A 27820-nucleotide genomic window follows, 5' to 3' on the forward strand; every position below is an offset into this window, starting at 1 on the left:
ATATATATATATATATATATATATATATATATATATGCAGACACTTGTTCTTTATTATAAAGAGGGATAGCTTATGTGTGTATCCCCGCCTAATACGTACACTCTGGTAATTTCCATTGCCTCCTATTTGCGTACTTTGCATACTTTTAAAGATGATGAACCATCACTTTATGTTTAATGCTTTCTTTTGGGCCTTGATTTCATTGCAATTTGGTCGATCATTTTTCCAACTAGTCGTAAAAGGACACTTGAATTTATACTTCCGCTACTCAACAATTTAACCAAATTATTTACTTGTATTAATATACGAAATTTGTAAAAAAAATCAACGCTAATAAAAGAATTCAGGAATCTATAAATGACTCAATCCTAAAATAGAGAGTTTAATCTGTTAAGTGACTCATAAAAAGGATTCCGATTCTTTACCTTGGAGCTGCATCAGCGTTACCACCTCCCAACGTGCAAACAACTCTCGACATTTTTAAAATAAAAATACCTCTTTTAATCTTGAATATATTATCATATAAGTGTATGAATGTATACTGCGTTCTTTATTATCTGCAATATACTCGTACATATATAATCTATAAGTTCGTTGTAAAAGATAACTAATAAAGCGACACAAGGAATACCAAAGTTCAGCTGTTAATGAGATAATAAGAAAAATATTGGATAAGTACCAGAGAGTATTGAAAAAAAATATTTCTTAACATATAAAATCTATTTTTTTTAGTATTCATACAGAAATGGTGTTAGGAGTTTTTCTTACAGAAAAAAAACTAAATAATGTGGATTGAAATTCCACACTGATTTTCAGCCCTCATCTGCCATCTCTTCAGATGAGTATTATAAAACTAAAAATATCATATAGAATAAAATTTCATTATTATCTATTTAGAATAATTCAAATAATGTATAATATATAAATAAATTGGTTCAATTAGGAAGATTAATAAAACAGTCAGGAGGGTTAATGAATAAGGTAGATCTGGCAACAGTGCGTAAACAGTCTTCCGGTCACCCGTAATTTATTGCGATTTGCAATAAGGCCGTAAACAAGGAATTTGTTTTTTTGTAAGCGAACATTTGTAAGTACCATTCCCAGTGAGTATTTATAGAAAGGGTTGATTGATGATCAATTAATTAATCGTAACACAACGAAGACTTATGAGACGTACAAGAAGAATCACAAAATCGCATTTTTATGATTTTATTTTCATTTTCATAGGCAACCTTAGGCATGAAGTCTACTTAGTCTAGCCAGGAAAGAGATAATTTAGCTTATTAAGCCGTGTTTTAGCATATTTAGCCGTGTTTTAGTATATTTAGCCGTGTTTATGCACGCTACGTTGTTCACCAAATCGCATTTTTACTAGCATTTTCATAGGCTACCTTAGGCATTTAGGTCTACCTAGTATACCCAGGAAAGACGAGCATTTACCTTATTTAGCCGTATTTTAGCCTATTTGACCGTGTTTATGTACGCTAGGTTTTTGTATCCTCTGTTCTGTGATTAGTTAAACTGATTACAGCTCGTTTCTGATCGTCTTTTATAAATTATAGAATTTTAATGAGGTTACAGGCTCTTTCGTAGGGTACGGGTTCTAGGACTACACTAAAGGTTTTAAAGGTTGCTCATGAATGGCAGAGGCAAGGGACAGTAACATTACCCTATCGAGCTGGACAATGCCCTAGAGACTGACCATATATACATATGATCAGTGCCCAAGCCCCCTCTCCACCCAAGCTAGGACCAAGGAGGGCTAGGCAATGGCTGCTGATGACTCCCCCAAACCCCTCATCCTTCTCACAGGGATGGTGAGATTGCAGCGACCAAAGGAAATAAGGAGTTTAAGCGGGTCTCGAACCTCAGTCTGGCATTCACCAGGCAAGGACACTACCATCCGGCTACCACATCCTTAAAATAGACTAGATTGTAATTTAAACGTAATAGCCATAAGCTAGAAGGTCTAGGGTAGATGAGTTTCTAATAGCCTGGCTAGTTTTAAAGTGAATGGTACTCGTTTATAGATGTATTTCTTTAGCCTAGTTTGCCAGAAAACATTGCCTACGTGGTTATACTTTAGAATAGTTATTTGCCAAATAATTGTTTGTTTATAAGCTCTCATTTTGCATATACGTAATGCAATTTGGACCAATCATTTTATTCATAATGTACTATAAATTTACGCTAAATGGGATTTCTCTTAAAAATGCATTTGTGTTGTTCGTTTTGTGTGCATTTTGTTTGTAAAGCAAAGAGAGTAGCATCATCTGCATTTGCAAGAAGCCTGTTTTAAAGGCCAAGCCACTTAGGTGCATTTAACAAAAATGTAAATAATTATGTTGTTTTCCAAACATTGATGAAACCTGAGAATGTTATAGTGAATTATTGTGCATGGGCTCATATTTTATCCTTTTGGAAAATTCTCGGTAAATATACGGTAGTTAATACCCAGTTAAATGAACGATATTTTTTTCCTAATTATCTTGTGCTGACCGTGAATATTTTTGACAAACCGTCTGGGGGCCTTTGTATGTCAGTGGCCAGTTCCTCCCTTGTGGACTAAAAAGGGACGTCAACTAACCTAAACTTTCCCCCCTAACCTAACCTACAAAGCCGTGTCCTTACCTACTTACCTAACGGGGGGGAGGCTAACGCCCCCCTGCGACCCCCCTTACACTGCCGTATTCTAAGTTAGACATAATAATACATACAGGTGGCCGCTATCATACATACACCCCAGTGAACCGTATGTTTATCCTACTCGTTATCTTGTTCTTTATCTGTTTCTGAATGTGAATATTTTTGACAAACCGCCCATTCGTGAGTTTTCATACTCCACATGATAACAAGGTGTTATTATACAATAGTACAATATTAGGTAGGACATTGGAACTCACATAATTGAAAAGATCTTTGCAAATACGTTATTTTGAATCCCATATACCTACTAGGGGTAGTGTGTAGGTGGTTGGGTCACTGATTTTTTGTTTGCCAAAATACTCATCCACACGCCTAACGCACGTAGCATAGCATGTACTGCTTTCTAGAACAGAGTAGCAATTAAATAGTTTGATTGCAAGCACAGCGAGTCATGGTTGAGCAAAGACTACTTAGTTAGTTTATTAACCAACGTACTCGCAGATACAGTAAAATATGGGTGACGATGCAGACGAATAAGAAGGATTCTCGTTTTTTTTTATGTGGGCAGCAAGCCTGGTAACCCAACGATCTACACATGTACGTACTGTACACCACTATTAACCCTTTTACCCCCAAAGGACGTACTGGTACGTTTCACAAAACTTATCCCTTTACCCCCATGGACGTACCGGTACGTCCTTGCAAAAAACTGCTATTTACATTTTTTTTTTTTTTGCATATTTTTTTATAATTTTTTGAGAAACTTCTGGCATTTTCCAAGAGAATGAGACCAACCTGACCTCTCTATGATGAAAATTAAGGCTGTTAGAGCTATTTAAGAAAAATATACTGTAAATTGTGCTTGAAAAAAAATAACCCCTGGGGGTTAAGGGTTGGAAAGTTCCAAATAGCCTGGGGGTAAAAGGGCTAACAAAATTATGGATTTTAATAAATAAAGAAAAATTACCATTTTGCTCCTATGGGCACTGAAGCTCATGCCACGGGAACCTTTTCCCTCCGTACATGCTTTGGTTGCAAGTTACTTGTTTGAATAGAATAAAGGGCCTAATGTTTTATATTCTAAATCTCTTGGGTTATTTAATTTCAATATTGGAATATACAATGTAATTAAAGCTCATATTTTATATATGTTACTAAAGTTAGGTTGAGGTAAAAACGAGTGTCTGGTACAGTATTATTATTATTATTATTATTATTATTATTATTATTATTACTAGCCAAGCTACAACCTTAGTTGGAAAAGCAAGATGCTATAAGCCCAAGGGCTCCAATAAGGAAAAATAGCCTAGTGATGAAAGGAAATAAGGAAATAAATAAATGATGGGAACAAACTAACAATAAATCATTCTAAAAACAGTAACAACGTCAAAATAGATATGCCATATATAAACTATTAACAACGTCAAAAACAAATTTGTCATATATAAACAATAAAAAGACTCCTGTCAGCCCGGTCAACATAAAAACATTTGCTCCAACTTTGAACTTTTGAAGTTCTACCGATTCAACTACCCGATTAGGAAGATCATTCCACAAGTTGGTAACAGTTGGAATAAAGCTTAGAAGGCCTGGCTATTAGAATTAACTACTAGTAGTGTATTTATTTTGATATTGGGAAACGGAAGCCAAGCCCAATGTTCGCTCAGATGCTGCAGTGCAAAGTTACAACTCTACCCGTAATTAAGTGTGTATTCATCCTTTTGTCAAGTTTGCATATCAGTGATTTTATCAAGTTGTTACACAATTTTTTCAAGTATAATGATAGAAAAGTGATTGAATTTGTTTTTCTGTTTTATCATATCGAGCAAGATTGAATTTGGAACATATATCTGTTTGAACTGAATTAGAAATCAACTGCGTGAATAATTACTTAACCCTTTTACCCCTAAAGGACGTACTGGTACGTTTCACAAAACTCATCCCTTTACCCCCATTGACGTACCGGTACGTCCTTGCAAAAAACTGCTATTTACAATTTTTTTGCATGTTTTTGATAATTTTTTGAGAAATTTCAGGCATTTTCAAAGAGAATGAGACCAACCTGACCTCTCTATGACAAAAATTAAGGCTGTTAGAGCAATTAAAAAAAAATATATTGCAAAATGTGCTTGAAAAAAAAAATTGCCTGGGGGTTAAGGGTTGGAAAGTTCCAAATACCTTGGGGGTAAAAGGGTTAATTAAAATAACACCAAAATACTAGGCCGTGGGGCTAATGCATGGGGCTAAATGTTTTCCAATCTCCAGAGCATAGGGGCAATAAGATAATGTTAAATCTCAATTGCAGCGAGCTTCTGTGGAGTAGAGACCAATAAATAAGTGAATTTTGATTAAGCATATCAACATACAGGTAAATACATATGCTTGATTAAAGCTAAATATATGATACTTTCATTTCTAGCCAAGTACATGAAACATATATTTATCCTAGTCACTAGCATGTGTTTTATGCATTTCTGGCTATGATTATTGGGGAAAACCACTCATTCATGAGTTTTTGAACCCCTTAGACAGTTTTGGAAAACACCTGTGGAAAACACGGTTTTTTGGGTGGGGAAATGCCAAAAACGAGTGATTTTCAGCAATGATAATGGTCAGAAATGCAAAATTAACACAAGATAACCGGTTGGAAAAATAAATAGTTCATGTAAGTGGATGAAAATTAAAGTATCGCAATTCTCTGATTCAATTCATGTTGTTCAAATGAATTTTACTCTTTCCGTGGCTCGCTTCGCTCGCAAATAAACATAATCTCTCTGCTCCTATGTTCTAGCAAGCTGGGCTTGAATGTGCCTCGCACACCAGCCTCGTGGGTCACTATTTCGAGGATATTTTTTACTTTCACATGAGCACTAATAGCTATACGCTGAACGGAGATCGTTTTCATCATATTCAATTGCCTGCATAGATTAACCCTTTTACCCCCAAAGGACGTACTGGTACGTTTCACAAAACCCATCCCTTTACCCCCATGGACGTACCGGTACGTCCTTGCAAAAAAATGCTATTAAAATATTTTTATTCATATTTTTGATAAATTTTTGAAAAAATTCAGGCATTTTCCAAAAGAATGAGACCAACCTGACCTCTCTATGACAAAAATCAAGGCTGTTAGAGCAATTTAAAAAAAAATATACTGCAAAATGTGCTTGGAAAAAAATAACCCCTTGGGGGTTAAGGGTTGGAAATTTCCAAAGAGCCTGGGGGTAAAAGGGTTAAATTACATTAAATTTTGAAATAGATAAAACTTCCCTCTTGGAGACATCTTTATGTAATGATGTTCAAGCTAAAACTGAAAGGGAGGGTGGAAAAAACTGGCTGTTGCTCGTAGTTGATTGAAAAAAGCCCGGTAATTATTACGTCATACAAAAAAACAAACCAACTTGCACAAGCAAACGCAAGTAAGGCATGTACAGTGCCAATAACTCGCCATCAGTCTCATAAATGTAAACAAAAAATAGAGTTAGAGTGAGAAATACTTCACATTTTAATCGATCGATACGTAAGTTATTATGGCTAAGCCCCTATTAACCCTAGAGAGAAATGACTAACTAGCCAGCACTCACATTTTCTATGTGTCTGAAAGTCCTTGCAAACAAAAGCTTCAGTGATTTGACTGTGTTTCATTACTATTCCTAAGTTTTAATTACGATGACTGCTTTTTGATGACAGTGACTGGCAAAAACAACAAAATTAAAGAAGTTGATATATACAGTATAATATATAATAAGACTGGTACACTGTATATGTTAAGATATTTAAAATATTATCGATGACGATACCTAGTGCAAAGCCATAGCTTTTCAGTTATAGTAGTCGACTCGCCTCAATTCAAAATCTCGATTTTCCCCACTATTCATTATTAGAAATGTTCAAAATACTGTAAGATACACAAAGTAATACTGCAGTCTTATATACTCCAAACTATTTACTGTTTTGTACTAATCTATAGTATAATTTTACCAATAACAGATATGGGGGATCCTAGTGGGAAACTGGGTTTTTTTTTTTTTTTTGTGGAGAAGCACCAAAAACAAGTGATTTGCAGCAATAATAATGGTCAGAAATCCTTGAAAAAAACCAGATAAACCATTAGAAAAATATAAGGTTCTTGTAAGTGGCTTATACTGCGAAGCTGGAAGACGAGCCATAAGACTTTTAGCAAGGGTTAACCACTCACCTGCTGTTTAGCGGCGGTTGGGGGTTAGTCTGCCAACCCGCTCACTCACACACCTAGGCTGAGTAACCACTTTTGCTTGCTTTGGCTCGGGGGAGAATGGACGTTGCCGCTCTCCTTTTTTTGACTTGCCATTGTTGATTTGATTGCTTTTTAAGATATTTCTTTTCAGCATGTTTGTGTTTTCTCCTTGACTGTCCTCATGTGGAATAATCTAGGACCTGAGGACCACTCCTGGACTTTCATGTCCTCTGTTGGTACAGACTTTTATTCGTAGTGTCCGTACTGCCGAGGGCGGCGTTGTGATCAGGACAACACCTGTCCTGAATGCCGGGAGTGGTCTGCCTCCCAGTGGTAGAGGCTTGGGCTCTGGCGCAAGAAAAAGTCCAAGAGAGATTCTTTGTCTTCGCGGTCTTCCTCGAAGTCAAAGAAACTTTGGACTCCTACCTTGACCCCCGGATCACTTCCTGAAACTCCTGCTTGATCAATCTCCCTCTGGGAACGATTGAGTAGAATTGTAGACCTGCTAACACCGGGTCAACATCAGGTTTCAAGGGACAGGACTGCTTCCCCTAGAGAAGCAGTTCTGCCCCTCCCCTCGAGTGGAGCCTTCTCTTTCTCTGATGTATTGCAGGTTTGGCCATCGCTGGGTATGACCGGTCCCCCATCGAAGGAGGCGTTGCTGGTACTCCTTCAACTTGGTGCTGAGAGGAAGCATACACCGACTTCCTGTGAGGTGGAGCCCTTTTCACCATCAATTGTGGTACAGCGTGATCACGGAGTGTCTTCTACCTTGAACGCCAATAGATCCTGTCCTTCACCTTTGCTTGCTGCTGTTGCTGTTGCCAAAGACTGCGCTCCCTCCCCCATGCTGAGGCGATTCTTCTGTTGGGGGTGGAGCAAAGTCCGAGGCAGGTCTCTCCTGCGGGTGGGCATCTCTCGTTTGAGAGTGAGGTCCCCCTAGAGACCCTGTTCCAGAGACCTTCCAAACGCCAGCGTGCCTCTCTTCTGATGCCTCTTCCTGCGGAGCATTTCACCTCTACGGAAGAACCTCACTGTCGTCAACGAGCTCCCTGGTAGCGTAGTCCTTAACGCTCTTGACGTTTTCCTTCGCCTCCTGTCAGGAGACGTCTCTTCAGTAACTCCAAGGACCGACGATTTCCCTCGCCCGCTAGACGTTCACCTTCAGCATTTCGTCATACTTTAGCTGTTCATCACTCGTCACCCTTTGACCGTCCCTCGTCACTTCGAGATCGTCATTCTTCATCTAGAGATTTTCACGTCGCCTTGTCTCTCGCCATTGTGAGATCGTCATCGGCAATCTTGCCATCAGCCAGCACGTACTTGTCTCTCACCTGCTTCTCTGGATTCTCTGTTGACTCGCTGTTTGCCAGCCATGTGGCTTTCGCCAGTCGATCGTCACTCCAGAGCTGCTGGTCACTCACCAACTGTTCGATGTTCGCCGGCTGCTCGTCATCCTGCAGTTCACAGGCTTTCACCTTCAGGCCGTTCGCTAGCTCCTCAATGTTCCTCAGCCCTTTGCCGTTCCCCAGCTCCTCGCCGTTCCCCAGCTCCTCGCCGTTCCCCAGCTCCTCGCCGTTCCCCAGCTCCTTGTCGTTCGCCAGCTTCTCGCCGTTTGCCAGCTCCTCGCCGTTCGCCAGCTCCTTGCTGTTTATCAACTCATCGTTCCCCAGCTCCTTGCTGTTCACCAACTCATCGTTCGCCAGCTCTTTGCTGTTCACCAACTCATCATTCGCCAGCTCCTCGTCGTTCACCTAGTTCCTCTGCTTCACCTAGTCGCCTTCCGGGTCGAAAGTGCTGATTGCCAAGACTACATCGTTGCACGCTAAAGCAAAATTGTCACTTTCCCTATTTTAACCCTCGCAGGTCAGCTCGTGATCGCTGCTTGCCAGCTCAGTAGTTAGTACACTTGGCCAACTCGTGATCACCACAGAGATGACTCCCTTCGTACTTCCCTTGAGAGTTCTCCCCTCCCACGTCAGCGATCTCCACTCCGTCAAGAGGAGCCTCCTGTTAATAGGTATAGTCATGAGCTTTCATGCCCTAGGGAGACTTGTTCCCCTAGGGCTAGGCCATTTTCTACTGTTTCATGTCCCAGTGTCTCCCTACCTGAGAAGCAGCCTCTTCATTCCCTTGGAGATCAGCTACTTCCAAAGGATCTCCAGCATGGTGGACGCCTGGTCCAGTTCCCTTCCAAGAGGGAACCTTCGAAGGTCCAGCAACCTTCTATGTCTAGAGCCCCTGGTTCATCCAAGTCTGAGCTTAATGTATGCCAGTGACAATTTTACCAGGTAAGGATCCTAATCTTACATCTTTACAGGTTCCTAAACCCAGACCCTCAGCACCACTCAGCCTTCCGAGGGATCTTCCGGCTGGTACTGCATTTGGGAAGTAATCCTCCTGGTTTAATCCCCTGGTCAAGACAGTGCATCAGGCCGTTATGGGGTGTAATTCCTCTTGCGCAGTCAATTGCCAGCATGCCGAGGATTCCTCTGAAGAGGTCAGCTCCCCTGTCTAGACCCTCCCCTCCGTCTGATCCTAGGTCTATGTCCACTGGTCCAATCCAACATAGTCTGTCTTCCTCTAAGATGATCGTCTCACCCCTCAAGAGGAAGTGAGGAACGGCTGAGTCGGGTGCATAATGCCAACAGAACTTCACTTCTCACAGGTGCAGTTGACACCAGTAATGACGAACAAACAGAAGAGGAGGATGGTACATCCAACTCCTCGGGGGAATACTTTACATCATAGCCTAAGTCGAGGTTATCAGTCGTCGAGAGAGATCTCATTTGCGGCATTGTTCCATCTCGCCCACATCGAGATGGTTCCCCTGGAACTACGACCAGTCTCAAAGAAGCCATCCCTGCTGGGTCACTCCGTGATGTTGATGAGTGACAACACCACAGTAGTGGCTTACATAAAGAAAGAAGGCGGTACTTTTCGGCAGCCCCTATGCCCTCTAGCAGTAGAGATACTGAGATGGCCAGAAGACAGCTCAGTGTCCCTATCCGCTCGGTTCATTCCAGGCAAGAGAAGTGTGACAATCTGAGCTGAGTTATTCAGATAGTGGGCTCTGAGTGGTCTTTGAAACATCCAGTAGCCAATAAAGTCCTGACTATGTAGGGTTCCCTGACTGTGGACTTGTTCGCAATGTCCCTGAACTTGAGGCTCCCGCTTTACTGCTCCCCAGTCCCGGATCCCCTGGCTCTTTGGCAAGATGCAATCCAACAACAGTGGGACAACATCTATGCCTTTCCCCCTTTCTGTCTGATGAGAAGAGTACTCAGCAAGACCAGAACATCCGACAATCTCTCTATGACTCTCCTAGCTCTGCTATGGCATCACGCAGAGTGGTTCTCAGACCTTCTGCAATTCCTGACAGAACTTCCAAAATAACTCCCTCCACGACACGATCTACTCAAACAGCCAGACGCGAACCTCTTCCACAAAGCCGTAGCTTCGCTACAACCTCACGCCTGGACACTCTCGAGCACTTCCTCACTCAGAGAGGATTTTCGCAACAAGTTGTAAGAAGGATGGCTGGACACCTTCGATGATCTTCAGCTTCATTCTATTAGGCTAAGTGGACTGTCCTCTGTGGTTGGTGTCATGGAAGGGGTATGTCTTCCCTCGATGCCACTATTCCAACAATATCGAAGTTCCTGGTGCACCTTCGGGAGGAAAAGTTCCTCTCGGATTCGGCAGCGAAAGGCTGCTGCTGGGTCTTTCTTTCTTTCGTCTTACCCTCTCTTGGGGAACAGCACCTCTACAAGCTGGTCTCACCCATATGCAGATAAAACCGAGCTACAGGAATTGGGTAATGTTTATGGTACCCTCGGAAGATTCCTACTACTTGGAGAACTCTTACCTAGACTGTCACGTTGCTAGTATCACAGGCACACAGTGTGTGTAGGCCGCTGGCCATGCCTAGCACGGTGTTTAGTGAGGTGTAGGGTTTCTACCAGCTACGTGCGGAGCACTTACGGAGAAACCCCGGTCAGTGCCAAGAAGCCAGTTGGTGTTGTCTTTCACCCTTCTAAGGGGTACGTCATCCCCTATAAATAGTGAATGGTTTGTATAAGTGTTGGAACAAAGGACAAATTTGGAAGTAATTTGTATTTTTCCTAACGATACAAACCTGTAGCTATTTATACAGCTTGGCCTGCCAGCACATATCCCCCTAGAAGTCCTACCTGCAAGCAAAAGTGTTTACTCAGACCAGGTGTGTGAGTGAGCGGGTTAGCAGTCTACCGCCCTCCCCCTGCTAGCTAACGGGTGGATGGTTAACCCTTGCTAAAAGTCTGGTGGTTCGTCTTCCAACTTCGCCGAAAGTAATATCCCCTATAAATAGCTATAGGTTTATATTACTGGAATTCAGGTGATCAAAATAAAATGAAGATCACAAATGCTATACAGAACCTCCATGGAAATTTGATAATATGCCTAGAAGGTGGGAAACTGTCCTCTGTCGCCTTAGAATTGGGCACACGCTGAACACGAGTACTTGATGACTTGCGTTGATTACTTGGTTTCCCTGACTGTTAGGCATTTACTTATTGAATGTCCCATTCTTGGGGACATCAGAGAATGATTTCTCTCTGAATCTTGTAAAGAGGATGTCAGGTACATCCTCAACAAAATTCTTGAGAGAAACATTTTATATGTCAGTGGCATTTTTTAGTTCATATGGGAAGCTTGCTTTCTTACTCTTTTTTTTTTAAATGGTATATGAAATTTTAAATGTTTCATCATAGTTATTTATTCATTTCTTTGTTTTTTCATTTTGAATTAATTATTCGTTATTAATCATACTCCCATCGTCATCAATGACCATTGATGTTATGATGCCAAATAATCAACAATCATTTATTCAATCATTCATTCCTGGATTTATGTATGTATGATAGGTCAGGACTAAATTTCAAGATACACTTTCAATTGAGCATAGATTTAATTTAGGCATACAATATACTGTATAGGATAAAAATTTGATAATTATAGAATGAGTATTTTTGCTTGTGTGAGGTAGTGAAAAAAAATTAATAATGGGAAAATCTTTCAGGTTTATCAACTTGATATGTTGATCCAGACCTGGTTACTACCTGGGCTGTCCGTCCTACACTTTAGATGAGTATGAAGGTCACCAGACCTGCAGCTAGTTTGAAGGCTGCTCAAGAAGCAGCAGCAAAGGTTTGTATCGCAATTCACAGGCTCATAATAAGTCACTCGGGAAAGTTTTCTTGAGATTTCTTGTACAAGTTCGTCATATAAACTCATATTTTGTAGATTTAAATGTATTTAAGTTTGCCTTATTGAAATTTTATGGCTATGTAATTTCTTTTCCTCCAAGTATTTGTTCTGTAATAGACTTAAGAGATGTTTGTTCCTACCTGAATTCAAACCCTTGTCCTTTAATAGGAGTAGGATTTCAATAAAGCTGGAAATAAGCTGTTAGAATTTATAATTAGGGGTCAGTAGTTATTAGCAGGTAGCCACTTTGACAGCTGTCAAGCTGTACGTATATATTCTCAGTTTTCTCTAAATTGGCTGATTTAGAAACCATATGTAGGCATGCAGACCAGCCAAGGTGTTCCTGGCCTAAAGTGCGGCACCATTATGATCAGGATCAATGTAGATCCTTATTCCTTGTGCCATAACTGCAGGGAACAGAATGGCCATCTCCGCAGTGGGTTTATTACAGGAAGCGAAGGAAGAAGTCGAGCAAGATACTTCATCCTAGGTTTCTTCCTCGAGGTCAAAGAAGTCCGCTAGAACTCTTCTTTTGCCCCCTACTATTCTACTTTCGGTTTTCCCTCTCCTACCTTTGGCAGAAGTACGAAGAAAGAGGACGATCCAGAACTTAATTGTTTTCTAGTTGTGTGTGAGTTGGCATTATCTAATTCCTCTAGAGAACCAGGTATTTCCCGTCCTGCACCTCATGTCATGCCCGATGATACAGATGGTGATGCTCCTAAGGACTAAGGACGCTGTGGCCTCCCTTCGGTTTGGAGGACATTCCTTCAAAAGAAACACTGCTGTGAGCCTTAGCCCGGACTTCTTAATCTGCTGTACTTGTAACCCCTACTGCCCTGGCTGAAGAAGTGACTGGCTTGACCTCCTGTTGGTGCAGTTGATGACAGGTCCTTGCCTTTGGTAGCTTTGGCGCCACCAGTGAAGAGCTGCTGGTAAAGAAATGAAGCAGCCTTAACCTCCCTCTCTTCCCAGATGGATTTTGACCTTTCCCTCTGTTGCTAACCACCTCCCAATGATGAAGAGAGGGCTCTTTTCCTGTGACTGCTGCCCCTCCTGCATGCATGAGTAACAAGGGGGCCTCCATTTTCCCCCTGGGAACCTTCACTAACTGCAATCACATGGTGCTCATCCACTTCGTCCAAGGCTGGATCTCTGGACTCTTCCCATCGCAGAGGACGACTGAGCAGTTGCTCTTTTCTATAGAAGACCACTTTTCATTGGTTGAGGTGCATCCTCATGTTCGCACGCATTTAGATGTTCGGCACTGCTTGCTTGTTCACAGGAACATTCCTTGGCCAATTCCATATAACCTCATCACATTCCATATCACTTCCCTATCAAATCCATCATACGGTTTCTCCAGATCCACTAACGCAATCCTATTGCTAAATATTTCTGGCATATCTGCCTAACTAGAAATTTGATTCATACATCCTCTACCTCTTCTAAAACCACCCTGTACTTCTAAGATTGCATCCTCAATAGGATTAAGGATAAAATAGAGGATAAGTCTCGTATTAAAGATTAAGGGTTTGTATTTGTGTAGGAACAAATCACAATTTGTATTTATCCTAACCATACAAACCTGAGTTCTTTAAAGTTACACTTTCTGCCTCATCTACTCACAATTAGGTTGGCCAGGGCACCAGCCACCCGTTGAGATACTACCACTAGAGAGTTATGGGGTCTTTTGTTTGGCCAGACAGTACTACATCGGATCCTTCTCTCTGGTTTCGGCTCATTTTCCCTTTGCCTACACACTCGCACACCGAATAGTCTGGCCTATTCTTTACATATTCTCCTCTGCTCTCATACACCTGACAACACTGAGATTACCAAACAATTCTTCTTACTGCACTGTAATTGTTCAGTGGCCACACTCCTCTTTGTAAGGGTAGAAGAGACTCTTTAGCTATGGCAAGCAGCTCTTCTAGGAGAAGGACACTCCAAAATCAAACCATTGCTGTCTAATCTTGGGTAGTGCCATAACCTCTGTACCATGGTCTTCCACTGTCTTGGGTTAGAGTTCTCTTGCTTGAGGGTACACTCGGGCACACTGTTCTCTTATATCTTTTTCTTTTCCTCTTGTTTTGTTAAAGTTTTTATAGTTTATAAAGTGGTATTTATTTTAATATTGTTGCTCTTCTTAAAATACTTTATTTTTCCTATTTTCTTTTCCTCACTGAGCTATTTTCCCTGTTGGAGCCCCTGGGCTTATAGCATCTTGCTTTTCCAACTAGGGTTGTAGCTTAGCAAGTAATAATAATAATAATAATAATGATAATAATTCCTAAGGTAAGGTTAAAGTGGCTACTCAGTGTGCTGGGTTGGTGGGAGTGGCTTCCCCACCAGTAACTACGGACACCTTGTTATAAATTTCAACAACTGAGTTCTAGCAAAAAGCTTTCCTGAAGTCATAAGGGTTGTGGTAGCCTATTGGAAACATCCCTCCTTGGCAGTCTCTTGAACAGGAGTTTGAGACTGGCTCAACCTCGATAGTTTTTAGTAGTATCTGCAACCTCACCATCCTTGTGAGCTAGGGATAGAGGTCTGGGAGGGCATGTGGAGCTACCTGCTAAATCATCAGTAGCCATTGCCTGGCACTCCTTGGTCATAGCTTGATGGAGAGGGGTTTTGGATGCTAATCCTATATACACAGTATATGGTCAGTCTTGCCGTGTCACAAACCTCTACCATCCGTGAGCCACATTTAAACGTCTCGGGTTTGTATAGTTAGGAAAAATACAAATCACTTAATTTGTGATATTGTGATTCAATCAATATTAAACCTTTTTTTATCAGAAATTAGTAAATCATATTTCAATAACTGAATGTTACTACAATTTGGCTACTCAAACAGGTAACAGCTATGTTGGTTGCATCCGGTCAGCTCAAACCATCTGAGCTGCACAAGAACAAAAACAAAAGCAGTAAGTCAAGTGACCTCTTCATTGAGGAGGTAGTCATCAATGATGCCCCCATGAGCGCAAGAAACTTTCTCACTAGGTCATCGACGCAAGAAGAAATCAGCAAGGTAGGCTAGTGTTTTCATTCTTATGACTTGAGGATTGTTATGAACTAAGGCTCAAGTTGTTGTACATTGCATTGAATTTCTTTAATAGTCTCTTTGTAAAGTTGCACTTGGTGAAAGTCAGGTTATTCTAGTTTTATATCTTTAAACCAAAACCTTTGGATCAGTTCATGGGGTTTGAACTTGTGTAGAAGTATGCAATTATATGAAAAACAGCATTTTGATGATAAAATTTATTGCCTTTATACTCACTCACCTGATGTTCATATTGCTTCTACTCAAAGCTGTGTTGATGTCTACAAAATAGAAATTACCCATTCTCTCTCCTTGTAACTAATTAGTCAATGAAACCGCATAATTCCTCCTATTTTATATATATATATATATATATATATATATATATATATATATATATATATATATATATATATATATATATATATATATAAAACTCCCCATATGTTCATATTGCTGGTTGCCCCACGCAGATTGAGGTGGAGTGGTGAAGAAAAGAAATGGGGAAGTAACAGTCTTTGTTAACATCTAAAGATGACGAAGAAGAAGAGGAACCATCAAAAATTGATTCTAGTAACTTACACACTTTATGCCTCTAAGCATAGAAGTCATTGGCAAGAAAATGTGCTAGCAGCCAGAAAAAATACACAAAGTGAAAAATCCAAATTATGCCGGGCTCTCCGCCGTTCACAACGTGAACCGTTAGCTTCCTGAAATTGTGTTGAAAGTAATCTTGGTTGAATATTCCCGCTGCTATAAAAGTATTAGAAGGTTGACAGACGCATCTACTATCCGAAACTTTGGGGTCCTAAAAGCCGAAAGGTTGAGTATTTAGTGATGATAATGCAAGAAAAAATTAGGCAAAACTTGAGAAGTTAGTGTAATGTTCTCAGTATTTTCTAGATTTACCCTGAACTAAACACAAACAATGCAAAATACAGTAATCCCTCACCATTGTGTAGTTCACGTATCGCTCCCTCTGTACATTGTGGAATTATGAATATACATGCATACATATACCAAGGCACTTCCCCCAATTTTGGGGGTTAGCCGACATCAACAAATGAAACAAAAACAAAAAGGGGACCTCTACTCTCTACGTTCCTCCCAATGAATATATTGTATGTAAATCTATATTGCGGACTCTTCTTTACAGTCAGCCCTCCGTCTTCATGGTTTCGGTTTCTCGTGGTACAGATATCTGCGTAATATTTAAAGAAAATTCGTATTCCATGTGGTTAGGACAGACCGCGCTTCTTTGCACCCGGTCTTCGCTGTGTTTCCCTCCCTGCACAAGCATAATGTAGAGAGGAGAAATATACAGAATACATGAGAACTATAAAGCTAATACTTATAAACTATTCATTGATAAATGATAAACCCTTTGTATAGAAATTCTGATATTACAGATGACTAAAAAAGATTCATACATTCAGTATGTTTTAAGTGATATTTGATATACAATATATAATGTTTAAAGAAAAATTTAAATTTGCATTTCATTTATAAGAAAAGATTTCTCTCTCTCTCTCTCTCTCTCTCTCTCTCTCTCTCATGTATGTATGTATGTATGAATATCTCTCTCTCTCTCTCTCTCTCTCTCTCTCTCTCTCTCTCTCTCTCTCTCTCTCTCTCTCTCTCTCTCTCTCTCTCTCTCTCTCTCTCTCTCTCTCTCTCTCATATGCTTGAATCATTTACTATTAGTACAATTATTATTTCAATGAAGAACAAATAAAATTAAAATTTATATACAATATACAATAATCGGTAACCTCTTTATTTGTCCTTTTCTTTAAAAAGAAAAATTTAAGATAATTATCACATGATATGAAATTTGACAAACTCTAATTTTGATTCTTTACTATGAAGCACCACGGTCAAAAAAGAAATGAAATTTCCCTTTCAGCTAGTTCCGCTAGCTCATTAATCAAAGCTTTCAACTTTTTTCTTCGTGATCACTGTTTCGGACCGTAATGTTTTTAATCCAATTTTTAAAAATATGAAATGTTGAGCAGAACGTAAAATATTGCAAGATCTTATAGCTTATGCTATGTTTAACGAGATTGAAAAGTAACGAAAGGTAGAGCCGAACCTACAATATCTCATGTTCTGAGCTTATGCTATGTTTAGCGAGATTGAAAAGTAACGAAAGGTAGAGCCGAACCTACAATATCTCGTGTTCTGAGCTTATGCTATGTTTAAAGAGATTTCTTTTTAAAAGTGTTCAACTTTATCCATTAAGAAATAAGAGAGATTGAGGAAAAACATTTCTTTATAAAACAAACAAATTGATGTATGGTTTGAGTGGAGCATAGTCAGAAATAGAATAGGCCAGATGTTTTGCCGGTAGAGCTTGTAATACTACCTACATCTCTCGGAGACTGGAAAGAATATCCATATTTTATGTTGTAAATGACATCTCGCAGGATTATATATAGGTGAGGGGGTTCCCAGCCCCCTCGTCCCGTCCCTTTTAGTTGCCTCTTACGACACGCAGGGGTAACTTTGGCGCTATTCTAATTGTTTTTATGCCCCCGGGGCCACAGGGAGGAACGTCGAGAGTAGAGGTCCCCTTTTTGTTTCATTGTTGATGTCGGCTACGCCCCAAAATTGGGGGAAGTGCCTTGGTATGTGTATGTATGTATGTATGTTGTAAATTTGTCTATACAATACCTGCATTAAATAGAATAAACTCACAAAATGTTGTTGGAAATATTGAGAAAAGGCAATAAGGAATAAGGAGAGTACCCAATAAGAAAGGGTATAATGATCAATAAAAATGTGTGAATAACAGAAATGAAAAGCAAACTGAAAAGAAGGGACAATGGAAGATAGAATATTATATGATATTTTACCAAATGTTGATTAAAGTCCTATAGATTGAAATTTAATGTTGAGAGAGTAGAGGGAATTAATATTAAATTCAAAATTGATTATATCTAAATTATATAACATTAAACTTATAATAGAATTGAATAGTCAAGTTTTCAGGATTTAGGATTGAGGTGCTGGTGATGGGAGATGAGAATGAGAGAGAGATTACAAGAGAGGAAGTGAGGAGAGCACTAGATGAAACGAGAGTAGGAAAAGCATCTGGTATGGATGGTGTGAGAGCTGAGATGTTGAAGGAAAGGGGTGTGACTGTAATTGAATGGTTGGTGATATTGTTTAATATGTGTTTTGTGTTGTCAATGGTACCAGTAGATTGGGTTTGTGCGTCTATTGTACCACTATATAAGGGTAAGGGAGATGTGCATGAGTGTTGTAATTCAAGAGGTATTAGTTTGTTGAGTGTAGTTGGAAAAGTGTATGGTAGAGTACTGATTAATAGGATTAAGGATAAAACAGAGAATGCAATCTTAGAAGTACAGGGTGGTTTTAGAAGAGGTAGGGGTTGTATGAATCAGATTTTTACCCTTAGGCAGATATGCGAGAAATATTTAGCAAAAGGTAATGAGGTGTATGTTGCGTTTATGGATCTGGAGAAAGCGTATGATAGAGTTGATAGGGAAGCAATGTGGAATGTGATGAGGTTATATGGAGTTGGTGGAAGGTTGTTGCAAGCAGTGAAAAGTTTCTACAAAGGTAGTAAAGCATGTGTTAGGATAGGAAATGAAGTGAGCGATTGGTTTCCGGTGAGAGTGGTGCTGAGACAGGGATGTGTGATGTCGCCGTGGTTGTTTAACTTGTATGTTGATGGAGTGGTGAGAGAGGTGAATGTTGAGTGCTGGGGCGAGAATTGAAATTGTTAGATGAGAATGACCATGAATGGGAGGTAAATCAGTTGTTGTTTGCGGATGATACTGTAATGGTTGCGGACGCAGAAGAGAAGCTTGGCCGATTAGTAATAGAATTTGGAAGGGTGTGTGAAAGAAGGAAGTTGAGAGTTAATGTGGGTAAGAGTAAGGCTATGAGATGTACGAGAAGGGAAGGTGGTGCAAGGTTGAATGTCATGTTGAATGGAGAGTTACTTGAGGAGGTGGATCAGTTTAAGTACTTGGGGTCTGTTGTTGCAGCAAATGGTGGAGTGGAAACAGATGTATGTCAGAGAGTGAATGAAGGATGCAAAGTGTTGGGGGCAGTTAAGGGAGTAGTAATAGAGGGTTGGGCATGAATGTAAAGAGAGTTCTGTATGAGAAAGTGATTGTACCAACTGTGTCGATGGATCGGAGTTGTGTGGAATGAAAGTGACGGTGAGACAGAAATTGAATGTGTTTGAAATGTAGTGTCTTCGGAGTATAGCTGGTGTATCTCGAGTAGGTAAGGTTAGGAACGAAGTAGTGAGGGTGAGAACGGGTGTAAGAAATGAATTAGCAGCTAGAGTGGATATGAATGTGTTGAGGTGGTTTGGCCATGTTGAGAGAATGGAAAATGGCTGTCTGCTAAAGAAGGTGATGATTGCAAGAGTTGATGGGAGAAGTACAAGAGGAAGGCCAAGGTTTGGCTGGATGGATGGAGTGAAGGAAGCTCTGGGTGATAGGAGGATAGATGTGAGAGAGGCAAGAGAGCATGCCTTGGTTGACCGCGGAGGTAGAAGCAGTAGGGGATTTAGCGTTATGAAGCTTCATCTGTGGTGGGTAACGGGGAAGGGTGGGCTGTGGCACCCTAGCAGTACCAGCCGAACTCGGTTGAGTATCTTGTCAGGCTGGGAGGAACGTAGAGAGGAGAGGTCCCCTTTTTTGTTTCATTTGTTTGATGTCGGCTACCCCCCAAAATTGGGGGAAATACCTTGGTTTATGCAAGTATGGTATGATTGTGAAAATAATAGAAGGAAATTTAGATGAAGTTTATCTAATGTTATAGTATTTTATTAAGGAAGGGATGTAAAAATATGGGTTTGTACTTTACTTTATCATAAAATTACTCAACCGCACTGTAGCCATCAGCTGCGTTCAAAGGAATGAGAAGCAGGAACGTATAGGGGCACTGGAAGGTGATAGGATGTGTAACGGCTCCTTACTTATCCTTCGCCTTAGTGGATTAGACTGGGTAAGGTCTGTTTAGGGTGCAGATATCTATGGTTATCTTAGGATACGTCCCTGATTATACACGATATCTTCGGATAGTCGTTTCCGGGGGTTAGAACCCTGTGATACCTGACGATAATTCTCTTGTAATATCAATCGCAGAAATATTATACTGTAGAAGTTGCCAGAAGGAACTTCCATCAGGACGACATGGCTCGAGCCCAAAAATAGATTTTTCCTACGTCAAAATCCCTTTACAGTATCTGTTATGTTAGGCAACTGCACGTAGCCAGTGAATAGTTGTTAATGAGAAGCTAGAGTTCATTAACACCGGGGCACCAATTATGCGCAGATTTTTGCTCATTGCGAGTGCCTCTGTTACCTGATCCCCACAAAGACAGAGGGCTGACTGTATATTGCAGGTGTCTGAGGGCAGATCAGTTTAATATTCATATTTTAATTTTTAATCAATAATAGTTTTTGAGTTCAAAATTAAGTAAGTAAATTCCGGTCATCAACCACATGGCCCCAATTTTAATTGTAAAGTAATGAAACTCACAGGGATTTTAAACTCTTTATGTAAAGAGCTGGAAATGATCAATTGATTCTGGGAAAGGCACGATAGTTTTAAGAAATAAGCTGCTGTGGCGGAGGTCTGAGCTCTGAGTGCTTTTCTAGTTTTTATTTGTGTATACATTAGGATGTGGATACAGTAAAAGGAAGTTTTCGCTTAAAGAGTGTTTTAAGAGTGTGTAATGGAGTTATAAGTGTGTTAGTAGGGTTTATAAAAGCTTAGATTTATAAAGAAAATAGAAAAAAAAAATAATGAAAAATATACTGAAGATGGTTTGCATCTACTTCTCGATTTCTCAGCTATCACAGGGTTCCTGGAATGGAACGTTCACAATAGCTGAGGGAATACTGTATAGTAAAGACATTACTAAACATTAAGTTACTCTGTTTGTATTCAAAGCTGTCAACTAACAGCTGACATAACTTCAAAAAAAGGAACGGGAGTGAACCATCTTCCTCTATGCGCCTCCAAACACACAAACACGACACTGCGGTCGATAGCCGGATATGTTTACTTTTCACAAAGCCAGGAAAAATTCAAATCGCATTGGGATTTTCTAAGTGTATAATGAACAACTGAAAATCGATTTTGTTTATGGGGTGAAATAAAGACCTCTTGAGACGCCACTTGATGAGAAACTGAAAAGTAGGAGTTGCGTCATATCAGCGACTAGTTAATTGCCTTCCAAGTGGTTCCCAGAGGGGGAGGCGATTTGCAATGAGTGAAAATGGGTAATCTTTATATTGGGGTAGACGTCGCCACAGGTTCAAGTAGAAGCAATATAATCATTATAGGAGTTTCATAATGATATGGCTAAAAGTTGATAAAATTTTTAGGCCTTATGGTGATGCTGCTAGTATGTTGTTCTTAACTCTGATGATAACGGGGTAACAGGTTGTGTGACCCCAGCTGAGAAAACAGCTTCTTCACTATCAATTCACATAAGTTACTTAGGTGGTAGAAGCAACAGAAGTCTTCCTTTTTGGTGTCACTAAAGCTAGCTAAAGAGGAGGGTAGGAGACAGTTAATCCCCTTGTCTTGTAAAAGCACCAAGTGTTACTGAAACTGCAGTAAACTTCTGGAGACTAGCTAAGATATAGGGGATGTTGGTGAGGCCCAAAAGCCATAAGAGGAAGATAGAGAATTAGTTGGTTTGAATTTGAAATCTGTAATGCTCACTTTCAGATGTCAGGCGCTGCTGTTTCCACACGTGGTCGTTACATGAGCCAAGATGAATTAAAGAACCCCAGTAAAAATCCAAGTGACCGACCGTTGTATCTACATATTCAAGCTGTGAATCAGCAGGATGTGAAAGGTGTGTTACTGTAATATTTACTTATAACTTTGGTTCGATTAAATCATACAATATTGATTATTTTCTTAAAACCAATGATCAGTTCTTCCATTAAGAAAGTTTTGATTTAAACTAAATATCCTATCATGATAGAGAGAATCCTAAAACAAGTCTATAATGAAAAGAGGCATTGAGATTGATACCTGGGTTTTCATAATTTAATATTACTGTAATTTTATCTTTGGTCAACTGCTGATTAAATCATCTTCACTTAGAAATTGTCTGATTTTAATGGAAATGGGTTGTAATTGTAAAAGGAAGGAGAATTTTAGTCTGCATTTAAAGAAAGGAAAAAATTGTCTATTAAGAACTATTTTGATTTTTTAGGATTTTAAAGCCTTTCTTTTACTTGAATCTTTTGTTTTAGTGCTAAGTTCTAGAATAAAATGTATGGAGTAGATTTTCATTTTCTCATTCATATTCCTGTGATAAGCATTTATTTTCACTTTTTGTAATGAAAGCTTGGTTTATATCTCAGTGGCCGTTGGAAGAATTATGCACATTATTATGGAGCATAGCCACCGCAAAAGCCAGAGCCTCCAACGTCCACGTGGACCGAGACCAAACCCTGCCCCTGGCTTGATGGGACCAAGACCTGGGAGTGGGCCCAGAGGCCCAAGACCACTAGTATTTCGACCTCCCAGACCTGACATGTCTGCCCCTCCGCCGCCTCAGTCCCATCCCCCGCCGCCTCTTACCAATGTAAGTTGATTGTGTTGATTCAAGATTTCTTTTGAGTGCTGTATGTTAAAGGTACCCATGCAGGGTTAGTACATTTTTGCTCATAAAAATATACATTTTTGGAAAATTTAGATACCTGTAGGTACTTGAATCCTACAAGAAAATAAAAGTTTGTGTCGGAATATATTTTTCACTAAATACTCCACAAGAGAGTGTGTTATATATCTAGAAAAATATATTTTGATATTTTTGTTTCTTTATTCTTACAAGAATCCAAACCAATCATCTTTTATATGGGATTCTTCATATGTGAAATAATGCTCACTCATTAGACATTAATTTGCACATCTATTTAAAACACAATTTTTACTTGTATGTTAATTTTCCTTCCATTATCTCATCTAAAGAATATAATTGATTGCTTCTAGTGCTATGTACAGTACTTGTTTTTATTACTTTAAGAGAGAAAGGAATTTGTTTAAAGGTTTAAAGGCTGATCATTAATGGCAGAGGCAAGGGGCAGTGCCCTAGAGACTGACCATATATACATATGATCAGTGCCTAAGCCCCCTCTCTCTCTACCCAAGATAGGACCAAGGAGCGCCAGGCAATATATTCATGGTAGTCAAATAGTACTGTACAGTCATTTCATCGAAGCAAACAGGACTTGCAAGACCATGGTCATTTCTTGATGAGACATTATATTATCTCGGAAATGAATATCCACAGATAGTTACTCTACTAACATTTTTATGAACAAATTTGCTTTGCCTATGATAGTGATCAAATGCAAAATTCGGGTTGTACACTATTTTCTTATTATTGAATTAACTGTAAATCATTATTGTTTAACATTTGTTGATGTATTAGTAGTACAGTATATTTTACGTTATTATTATTATTATTATTACTAGCCAAGCTACAACCCTAGTTGGAAAAGCAAGATGCTATAAGCCCAAGGGCTCCAACAGGGAAAAATATTCCAATGAGGAAAGGAAATAAGGAAATAAATAAATGATGAGAATAAGTTAACAATATATCATTCTAAAACCAGTAACAGCGTCAAAACAGATATGTCCTATATAAACTATTAAAAATGTCAAAAAAAGATATGTCATATATAAACAATAAAAAGACTCATGTCAGCCTGGTCAACATAAAAACATTTGCTCCAACTTTGAACTTTTGAAGTTCCACTGATTCAACTATCCGATTAGGAAGCCCATTCCACAACTTGGTAACAGCTGGAATAAAAGCTTAAAAGCAAAACTTACAATATTTGGTTGTTTCTACCTGTATACAATCCGTTCATCCTTAATACAGTATAGGGAATGTCTTCAGCGGAGCTAGACTGGTCTGAATTTGTTAACGAGGTAGTTTATAACAGGCAGTTCATGGCTGCGAGTAACCATGCTTATTCCCCCTGCAGAGGCTCTTCACTTTTGTCTTTGGAGTAATAAGTACTGACATAGGGTTGTAATAGCCTATTGGAGATACTACTTCGAGAGAGTTATTGGGTCCTTTAACTGGCCAGACAGTACTTATTGGATCCCTCTCTCAGGTTACGGCCGATTTTTCCTTTTTCTACACACACCAAATATTCTGGCATATTCTTGCCACATTCTCCTCTGTACTCATACACCTGACAACACTGAGATTACCAAACAATTTTTCTCTCAAGGGGCTAACTATTGCACTGTAATTGTTCAGTGACCACTCTCCTTTTGGTAAGGGTAGAAGAGAGATTTAGCTATGGTAAGCAGCTCTTCTAGGAGAAGGACACCCCAAAATCAAACTATTGTTCTCTAGTCTTGGATAGTACCTTAGCTTCTGTACCATGGTCCTCCACTATCCTGGGGTTGAGTTCTCAGCCTCACTATTCTATCTTATTTATCTTATTTCTCTTACTATGTCTTTTAAAGTTTTAATAGTTTACATATGAAAGATCTGTTTCAATTTTGTTACTGTTCGAAAGATATTTTATTTTAATTGTTCGTTACTGTACTACTTTTATTTATTTCCTCATTTAATTTCCTTATTGGGCTATTTTTCCCTTGTAGCCCTTGGTCTTATAGCATCTTGTTTTTCCAACTAGGGTTGTACCTTAGCTTGTAATAATAGTAATAATAATATTGGAAACATTCCTGCCTGGCAATCTAGTGGACTGGGGTTTGTGACCCGCTCAAGCTCGATTGTTTCTTGTGTCTGCAACCTCACCATCCTAGTGAGCTAATCTTGCAGGATATAGATCTACCTGATGAGTCATCAGCAGCCATTGCCTGTCTTAGCTCGGGTGGAGAGGGGCTAGGCACTGATTATATGCAAATATGGTCAGTTTCTAGGGCATTATCACGGTCCCTTGCCTCAGCCATTCATGAGTGACCTATAAACCTTGAACCTATCCAAAGGCTTTCATCTTTTTCTTTTACTTTTGAGAAGGCGAATCCTAACTGTTGGATTGTATGATGGGTGTAAATAAATTAGATTTGTACTTGCCTGGAAAAAGTTGGTTATCACGGTCGCTTGCCTCTGTCATTTATGAGTTACCTATAAACCTTAAACCTATCCAAAGGCTTTCATCTTTTTCTTTTACTTTTGAGAAGGCAAATACTAACTGTTGGATTGTATGGTGGGTGTAAATAAATGAGATTTGTACTTGCCTGGAAAAAGTTGGTTTCTTCATCCAGTTCATATGCATGGCAAAACTGACTGTTGATCCAAACACACACTGTTCTTTGTGGGAGAAATGATAGTTGGCAATCATCCTTATGTGGCAAGTGCATATGCTTTGACGAGGAGGAGGAGCATTAAGCCTTCTCTGGTGTTGGTTTTGGCAACACCTAAAAGGAGACAGAGGAAGTCGTTTACTTCTCTCTTTCATTCATCAAGTGCAACTGTTACTGCGACTGCTATGCATATGCACCTGGCATGGCCGCCGAGTATTATACATCAGGAGAAAGTTGATCTTGGTTCTGCATCGGCTGGTTTTTCCCCCAGTGATTGCCCAATCCAAACAGAGGTTAGGAACTCTTTCTGTTGTCGTGCAGACTATTGGCAATGAGTTTGACCTAAGGAAAACTTGTATCTCCTTAGGTCTGTTATGTAGGCCCCTCAATGTCTTCGTTGAAGGAGCTGGTTGTTAAGGCTAAATCAGTGATGTGACCCCAGTGTCACTAACCCTACTGGAGTCCTCTGTGGTGATTCCTCTTTGGTCTGCAATCCCAAAAGAGCTATTAATATCTGTTCCCCAGTAAGTGTGCCAAAGGATGTGAGAAAGAAGGCCCTTGCACGAATTGGTGCCCTTCCAAAATTTGGGCGTAAGTCACCTCAACCTCTGTCCCTGTGGTTCCCGGGCCTCCTCCCACTCTGTGCCGGTGACCCCAGCCCCTGTATCTGTTGCAAGCTCCAGTGAGTGTGCTTACTGCTTCCCTGTGACACTGTTACATTAGAAAATCCTGCGTATATACTACGTTTAGTTATTTAAAGTTGTTATTACAATTTTTTTTACTTACTAAATCCTTATAAATTCAAAAGAAAAGGGAAACCATTTTTTTTTTCCCCTGTTTCATCACCAGTGAGATTAGTTATCAATTATATGTATAAACGTGTTAATTCGTTTGTTCCTTTGTTGTGTTTTTGGTAATGAAACAAACAAAACAATGTTTTCCCTTTTGGGCATCATATATAGGAAAGACATGATACTGTATAGAAGTTATTTATTTAGTTTATGTTTTGAATTTCTAAGGATACAGCAATACAATTTGTAATATCATCATATATATTAAGAATACTATTTTTTATTTATATATGCACATATCCTTGAGAGCAGTACAGTAGTTGAAATCAGCTGTCACTGCATTTTCTCAGATGGGTTTGCATACAGTTATAGATATAGTATTATTCCTTGAATAGGCTTTTTATTATGAAGATATGCAAGTAATAGATGAGGTAGAATTGTTTTTATTACCTTTGTGTTGATAAATATAAATATCTCAGAACTACGTACTTATGGTAGCCTTTACTGCGCCAACTATAATTCATTAACAAATTCAACGGTATACTTTGTTAACGAATTCAACAACCAGTCCAGCTATGCTAAAGCCATTTCCTTATTTTAAAGGACTCGAGTTTGAATAGCTAGGAAAAACGCAAATTACTTTTAAAATTTGTTGTATCTTCAATGGCCATTATTATTTTGTTACATTAGACAATTTTTCATCCAAACAGATATTCAGGGAAAAGGTGTTCCTCCCTGTGAATCTTGGACTAGACCCCAGCGAAGTCAGAGCTCGCCTCTTTGGTGAAAGGGGCATGAATCTTCGCTATATTCAGGAGGAAACCGGTGTGGTCATATCCATACGGGGAATAGGCTCGGGATACCTCGAGCATGCTACAGGCCAGGAAGCGCAGGACACACTCCATTTTTACCTTGAGTATGTTAATGTTATTGTTACTGCAGTATTAATATTTGTAGTATTGTTACCTTTCAATAGATAAGGACAAGGCAGATGGTTGGCGGTAAGGAGGTCCCTCGGAAGGTAATGAACGGCAGCTAGGAATGAAAAATTGAAGAAATTTATTTTTTCCTGGGTACTTCCAAATAGGTATTAGTTTGTAGAGTGTAGTTAAAAAAGTGTATGGTAGAGGAATGATTAATAGGATTAAGGATAAAACAGAGAATGCAATCTTAGAAGTACAGGGTCGTTTTAGAAGAGGTAGGGGTTGTATGAATCAGATTTTTACAGTTAGGCAGATATGCGAGAAATATTTAGCTAAAGGTAAGGAGGTGTATGTTGCGTTTATGGATCTGGAGAAAACGTATGATAGAGTTGATAGGGAAGCAATGTGGAATGTGATGAGGTTATATGGAATTGGTGGAAGGTTGTTGCAAGCAGTGAAAAGTTTCTACAAAGGTAGTAAAGCATGTGTTAGAATAGGAAATGAAGTGAGTGATTGGTTTCTGGTAAGACTGGGGCTGAGACAGGGATGTGTGATGTTGCTGTGGTGGTTTAACTTGTATGTTGATGGAGTGGTGAGAGAGGTGAATGCTCGAGTGCTTGGACGAGGATTAAAACTGGTAGA

The 27820-nt window shown here is 39.5% G+C and overlaps 1 protein-coding gene across 8 annotated transcripts in view; it reads left to right on the top strand.

The window, feature by feature from the left end:
• The first annotated feature begins 1003 nt into the window (after positions 1 to 1003).
• Positions 1004 to 27820, top strand: part of LOC137654723 (uncharacterized) — an 87990-nt gene continuing 61173 nt past the window's right edge. For 7 of the 8 annotated variants that reach the window (XR_011046701.1, XM_068388625.1, XM_068388621.1 and 4 more), the window contains exons 1-6: positions 1004 to 1088; positions 11926 to 12053; positions 14977 to 15150; positions 21889 to 22018; positions 22536 to 22759; positions 26966 to 27171. Coding sequence is in view for 7 of the 8 variants with exons in the window: in XM_068388625.1 (XP_068244726.1) it covers positions 11991 to 12053; positions 14977 to 15150; positions 21889 to 22018; positions 22536 to 22759; positions 26966 to 27171 (797 nt within the window). In the remaining variant the exon portion in view is untranslated. Of the gene's footprint in view, positions 1105 to 11925; positions 12054 to 14976; positions 15151 to 21888; positions 22019 to 22535; positions 22760 to 26965; positions 27172 to 27820 lie in introns of all 8 variants that reach the window. The other variant, XM_068388620.1, reaches the window with a different exon arrangement.

Source organism: Palaemon carinicauda, chromosome 15 (genome assembly GCF_036898095.1).
Source record: "Palaemon carinicauda isolate YSFRI2023 chromosome 15, ASM3689809v2, whole genome shotgun sequence".
Classification (NCBI taxonomy): domain Eukaryota; kingdom Metazoa; phylum Arthropoda; class Malacostraca; order Decapoda; family Palaemonidae; genus Palaemon; species Palaemon carinicauda.